Raw genomic sequence first — 7,360 nt, 5'->3', positions numbered from 1 at the left:
GAAATGAGACTTTCTCTCTCTTTTTCTTTCTTAGACATAACTCCAATATAATGACGATAAACTTTTTCTGCTTGCTTTGTCTATCAAATTACTCCATGGCTGAAAATTTTGGATGTTTTATGACTATATCTATTGAATAATTAAGGTTGTGCTTGCTTGTTAGAGAAGGTAGAAAATGAGGGAAGTGAAAATGAGACGAGATTGAAATGCTTTGATTTGATATGTAGTTGGGTTGGGATGAGTCTGGAAAGGTCTTTTATGCTTACTTTTGTGTTGTGGGGGGGATTTGCACATGTGTGTCTTGAGGAGGATATGCTCCATTTTTGGATGGCTAGGTGGAATATTAGTGATGGTTTTTATTTTCAGTTACATGTTAGGTGGACAGGACAAAAGTAGGTTATGAATAATTTTCTGCCGACATTCATCCTATGGAACAAACAAAACTTGTATGACTACTGTGAAATTGTGTTGCACTGTGGTTTCAATTGCTCCAAACATATGCTGGACAAAACAAATTAAACATGATTTTTGTTCCAATGTTTTATAGCCTCCTAAGTATTTATCTATTCATTTGCTTTGCAACCAAAACAAGTAAATCTCGTGTTATACGCCATTCCCTTTTGTCAAATATAGATGGCATGCTGCTGCTTTGCGGACTTGGGATGCCCAGCATGAAACACCTGGGATTTGTAGGATGGCCTTTGATGGATTTTGTTCTCATTGCCCATTAAGCTTTTGATAATATTACTCTTTGAATTTATATGATCCAATGTTTTTATGTTTTTAGTTCAGATTATCAAGAATATACATTAACGAAACACATGTAAATCTTTTGGGAAACTATACCTTAATTTTGATTTTATTATTTTAAAGATTTGGTAAAGTTGTCAAAGAGTTAACTATGAAGTCTCATGGTGATTTCATAATAGATTTTTAATAGTTTGTTTAGTACACCTACCATTACTGGATTTTGCTCAACAAACAATGTAGATCAAGATTTGTGGTTTGCCTTCAAGTTTGTAGGTTTCTAAAAGTAATCCTTTCATTGGTTTTTTGTGGTCTGTACGTGTAGGATAGTGACAGCGAATAAGTTTTGTTTTCTTATTACATGTGGTTATTGAATATATGCCAAACCAAACATGCATTGATATTACAATGTTATCATTTTAGGATTTTCCAATTTTCCTGACTGCAGATACATTAGGTGCCGCTAAGCATAATTTGTAGTTGCACAAACACACATATACTCATACATGCTTTTAAAGTTCTCTAGCTCCCCTGATTTAAATGTCTTGAACTGCCGCTGATATACATGATTACTATTTAAAAAGTTGTACGCATACCAAAGGAGTATGAAGGACTTCCCGCACAATTGAGAACTTCTCAGGTACGTGTCAGGTGTGTGTATATATATATATATATATATATATATATATATATATATATATAATTTTATTATCCCGATTAAACGTGTCAGATTTCCCGAACTCTCCTTTTTCCATGATTTAATGAACTGTCACTAAAGATTTTGGAAATGTAGTTTGATACGTTAGTCATTGCCTGATTTTATAAACGCCTTGTCCCAAGTGTCTCTGTTTGCCACTTTCCAATTGTTAGATTAATTGTATTAAAATAAGTTGTTGTTCCAATTAGGCCGCTAAATCTGTTATGTTTGTCACGCCAACAAGTTATTTTACTACGATAATGTGATATGGACCACGTACGAAAGATGGTCAAATTCTTAGTAGATAAGATTGTATTACTGAAGTTGTCGTGTCACCATGGTTTAAATAACTAAAGTAGAGATGACCTGTACAATAGTTATTAGGTTTGAGTAGAAAAAAACAACTCATTTCCTAACACCTAAATAACAGAACTTGTGACATTTGTTTCTACAATATGCACATTCATATTTTTTAGAATTGCACATTGGAGAATTCCAAAGGAACCACATTCCACAACACTTTCATGGCTCCCCTTGTTGGTGGCAAAAAACAATGCCACTGGGGTAGCAGCTTGTATCATAGCAGAGGCTAAACCATGTTGAGGCATGAAAGAGTAAGATGAAAATTACTATGATTCTTTATTGACAAAAACAAATTAATAATTATAGCTGCCAGAGAAGGATCCATGCTCAACCCCTATAAACTAGCGAATCAAGAGTGTAAAAGAAGGGTTGACAGAAAGAGTACAGAATAAGGAAATCCTTCATGAATTTCCTTTACTTGTTTCTTTCCTGCTCAACTTCTCAAGAGACTCCAGACAAATTTATCATCGTTTCTGCTACTATTTATGTTTAAACGTATTAAATAAAAATTAAACTGTTAGCACTGAATTATTTACTTATTTATCAAGGACATAATGATATTGAATTTGATTCTTTCGTAATATCATTGGACGATGATATTATTAGGCGAGATAATTATCGTTAACTTTTTTTTTTCTTTGTCTTAAAGATAAGAATGAATATGTGCAAAGGGCTCAATAATACAAGAACCTTGTCCCCATCGAACAGATGAATGACATCGACAGAACACCTTTACCTGTTTAACATAAAGTCAAAAGCGTTCTCACAAATCTAACCAGTATGTAATAAGAAAAAATTTCAATTTATTCATTTGAAAGTCAAGAATAGCACAATTTACATTACATACTTGAACAAGACCATTGGTACAAATCAAATTGTGTATTTCAAATCGATTAACACTAGAGACTACATACAAGCTACACACTCCACTCTCGCTTAAGCTAAAAACAAAGGAATTTTAGAAACAGAGCATAAAAAAAATTATGACATTGACAATGATGTAGTAAAGAAACACTGATATCTGAGTTGAATGACAGAAACGATCATGACATTTGTTTATTGCCTTCCTGCCAAAAGAAACATCATTTCATCAGTGAAATTAGAAGGTCCACCATAAAAGTAAAGCTACTCAAAGCTAAACCCAGTAACCCACTTCAAATTCCTTTAATCACAATTATTATCAGGAGAAATTAGCATAAAAGTAGTGCGAGGTGTAACAACATGCCCTTCTCTGTATAAACTTCTCTCTTCATTCTTAATTACAACTAGTTACTTCTGAATGAATATTTTGTGCTTTCTTTCTCTATAAAGGAAAGAAGGAAAAAAAATAGATATGGGTTTCATCTTAATGTGACTGAGTAGAACAGGGTGCTAGAGACCGCTGCCAGAAGCCCAAAAAATTACAACAGCCAAATTATTTCAAACCCAAATTCCTTGAAGTAAATTAAATGTTTACTTTACAAGAGAAAAAGATAATCCCACGGCTTTAACAAAATGAGAATCTTCCATGTAAAAGGACCACTTACAAAAGTTAAAGTATGATCACTTGGTTATGGCATAGACAGCATAGATAATTCCAGGTATATAACCAAAAAGGGTTAGCACCAAACAAATCCAGAACTCCACCTGCACCAACAAACCGTCAACCATGTATTGTATTAGCCACACTCTAAATTCCCTAACACGAAACAAAAAGTAATAACCAAAATTTCTTGAAAAATCTTTGTGCAAAGAAAAAACATGTAAAATTTATGAACACCTTGCAGCCATATTTGAGAAAGACTCCAAGAGGAGGCAAGATGATAGCAAGAAGGATGTCTATGCATTTAGCTGTACCGTCACCTGCCATTTTTGCTCTCTGGATTTCCTTAACTTAAAAAGCTTTTCTTTGTGAAGTTGCAACTCACAAAAAAATACAGAGGAACAATTCTGATTAGAACGAAACACTGAAAACCTTTAACCGCCTAATTTGTGAGTTGAGACGAAACCCAAGAATTCTGCATGCTTATTTATAAGCCACGTACACACAGCCACGGATTCACGTGGCATCTTTTCATTGGACCTAAGAACGCGGTTGCTTCACCTCACGTAAATCCCGTGTGCCGTTATGCTGCTAAACGTCATACTAAGGAACTATTCTTTAAATAAAAATATCTTAGGGTTCCCTCAACTAAAGTTCTCATGAATCCATGTTCTTTTAATTGGATAATTATATTAAAAAAGAAAAATTACTTAGCAGACAAAATAATTTCAATGATGTTATTTAATGATGTCTACATTTTTGGGGGGGGCAAAACGAGTGAATTAAAATAGACGGTAACGTTAAGTTTGGATTAGAAGGAGAATGGGACATGCCAGATGTAAGGTTGGCATCATGCAACAGAGGACAGAGAGGAGTGTTTGGGGTGCCACGTGGGGGCTATAGTAAGTAAGTGAAAATACTAACACACGCAATCAAAGTCAAACGACAGAGTGTGAAAGCTGAAAACATCGACGGCTAGTAGGTTGCCACGCTAAAGAGAAGCAACGGCGCTGATGAAGGCAAGCTTTATGGGGTTCCATGTTACAACCGACCTCTCATGTGTGCCACACCCCTTTATCTTTTTTTCTTCTTCTTCATTTAAAGAGGAATAGGTTCTTTTTCTTGTAAGAGAATACAGGTCATATTTTACTTGTTAAATAAATAGAGAGAGAGAATTACAGTAAAACTTATTTAGATTACATTTTCAATATTTTTTTATAAAATACAAATTTAATATATTCAATATTAGAAATTTATTATATTATTTTAACAATTATCTTTACCAAAGTTTATAATTTATAAATACGATATAAAATTTGTATATTTTTAAATATCATATTACTCGTTAAAATTAAGTGATTTCACACATTTTAAAATTGTATGAATATTTATATACCTAACCTGGTTGATAAAAATATATATAAAATTCAATAATTGAATTGATTTATATATATATATATATATATATATATATATATATATATATATATATATATATATATTCTCTACAAACTATTAAATGTGTAATTTGACTAAGTTTTAGGATTTAAATTGTATTTTTTTATATCTGTAGTTATAATTTATTGTTTCTATTTACATTGAAAGAATTAAGTTAGAATCTGCTTCTGAGTAAATTCATTTAAGAATGTAGAAAGTGATAATTATTTTTTAATTAATATTAGTAAATAAACTCTTTTAGATATATTCAATTACAGGTATGTCATCTTGATTTCGATTATTTTGATGTAAGTATCCGAATGTCCATCGTGATTAGGCAAAGTGGTAGACCTCCCCTTTAAACATAATGGAATCAAATCATGTGTAAATAAAAAGCACGAATTCAACTTTAATAAATTATTATATTGTCATTAAATCTATATTACCTGTTATTTAAAAAGCTATTATATTCGTATTTCACAATCAACTTTTATTTGGATTTTTTTTCAATCCGACTTATCTTAAAGCATAATAAAAAAAAACATTTTCAGTACACAATAAAATTAATAAATATATCATACATATTAATTTGTGATGGATCCATATTCGTAAATTATTTTTTTCCTCCTAAAATTATTAGGTTAAGTAAAATAATATGAAAACAAAATTATAATAAACAAATATTTATTTTAGGATGAGAATAAAGATGCTGATTGATGTGTAATGTGTATAAGTGAGATCTGAGAGAAGAGCACCACGTGCTGTGTATGGTCTTCGCATTCATGTAAACCCCACGTGGCCTCATCATTTTCTTTCATGTTCAGATTAACTTTTATTTCTTTCAATTTATAATTTTCTCCTTCTTGTGAATCACAATCGGTGTTGTCAAATAAATGTAACAGTCGCAAAATGTTTTCCTTGTTAAATTAAAAATAATAAATTAAACTGAAAGATATTATGCATGAAACTGATTTTTGACATAATATTGATAAAATAAAAAATAAAAAAATAAGTATATAAGGGTGTGAATTTGAAAACAATGGGTAGAAAAATCACATGATTAATTGCTATGATTAATATGTAGTCTTACAGATAAGACAAAAACTTAAAACTATGTTTTAAAGCATTAGTTAAATCCCTGAAAGATAGAGATTGATCAAAACACTAACTAAAAGATTTAAAATCTAATTTATAATTTACAATAAAACTCAAAATAAAGACTTTACAAACTTTAACATCCTTTCTTAATCTGAAAACTATGTATTTAGTTCTACATCTGATTTAGAATAATTTTTTAATAGATCTTAGAAGTTTCACAAATTGATCAAGTTTTAATGATTTCGTCATTATATCTATAATTTGTTATTGAATATAATCACTAAATCAATTTTACAATTTTATCCTTTATGAGTTTTTAAATAAAATAAAATTTGACATTTATATGTTTGCTAAGAGGATAAAAGACAAGATTATTTGAGAGTTTAATAGTCGAACTAATATCGCAAGAAAATTGTTAGTCACTAGTTATGAATATGATTAAAATCAATTAAGATTCTCCTTATCCAAATGACTTGATAGGCACAAGATACGACAACTACAGAACTCAGTTTTCAATAGTAGACACAATGACTTATTATTGTTTCTTAAAAGATCAAGAAACAATAGAACTTAATACAAAAACATAATCTAAAGTATTTTTCCTATCATCCAGATCTCCAACATAATCAATGTCTCTATAAGTAAAAAAATTCATCATCTTCTACCTTTTCGTACAATATCCCAAATTTAGAAGTTCCTTTTATATATCTCAACAGCTTTGGAGATGCATTTCTATTAGAATGTTCCATATATTTGCTTTAAAAGACTAACAACAAATATGATATCAGGACGAGTAGCTGGTTAGGTATATCAAGTTGTCGCTGCTTGTATTGAAGTGTTGTCCGACTCTAATTCCTTTCTCATCACTCATGAGTTTGCACCTAGGAACAAGTGGATTATGGACTGGATTGCACCTATCCATATCAAACCTTTCTAACACCTCTTGGTTATATTTCTTTTGATAAATAAAAATACCTTCTTGACTTTGAAGGACTTCTATGCCAAGAAAGCATCTCATTTGTCCAAGATATGACATATCAAACTCATGCATCATAGAATTTTAAATTCTTCAAACATATGTTCCTCATTACCCTTAAAAATAAGATAATCAACATAAAGACATACAACTAAAGATTTTACCTCCATCTCCAACTTTGACAAACAGGGATATGCTCATAAGAACATCGCCTAAAACCTTTCTTAGCAAAGTATGACTTTATATGACTACATCAAGCTCGTGGTGTTTGCTTCAGTACCATATAGGGCCTTTTTTTAGCTTGTAGACTTTATATTCAGCACCCTTTTGTTGATAACTTGGTGGTTATTCAATGAAGACATCTTCAGTAAGTTTTTCATGAAGAAAAAATGACTTGACATCAAACTGAAGAATTTTCCAATTTTTCTGAGCTATACAGAAATTACCATCCAAATTGTTTCCAAATGTACAACAAGTGCAAAAACTTCAATGTAGTCTACATCATATTTTGGGTGTAACC

At 30.9% G+C, this 7,360-nt stretch overlaps 1 protein-coding gene across 1 annotated transcript; it reads right to left on the bottom strand.

The window, feature by feature from the left end:
- Window positions 1-2,590: 2,590 nt before the first annotated feature.
- Window positions 2,591-3,803, bottom strand: LOC148194477 (hydrophobic protein RCI2B-like). The gene is made up of 3 exons (XM_088095987.1): window positions 3,567-3,803; window positions 3,334-3,433; window positions 2,591-2,874 (listed from the first exon to the last, which is right to left on the bottom strand). The coding sequence occupies exons 1-2, from the start codon at window positions 3,654-3,656 to the stop codon at window positions 3,350-3,352; spliced, it is 174 nt and encodes a 57-aa protein (XP_087952113.1). The 5' UTR covers window positions 3,657-3,803; the 3' UTR covers window positions 2,591-2,874; window positions 3,334-3,349.
- Between the last annotated feature and the right edge of the window lie 3,557 nt (window positions 3,804-7,360).

Source organism: Vigna umbellata, chromosome 8 (genome assembly GCF_029865625.1).
Source record: "Vigna umbellata cultivar VRB3 chromosome 8, Vumbellata_1.0, whole genome shotgun sequence".
Taxonomy (NCBI): Eukaryota; Viridiplantae; Streptophyta; class Magnoliopsida; order Fabales; family Fabaceae; genus Vigna; species Vigna umbellata.
The sequence above is the reverse complement of the archived record's forward strand: the minus strand, read 5'-3'. Positions and strand labels throughout refer to the sequence as shown.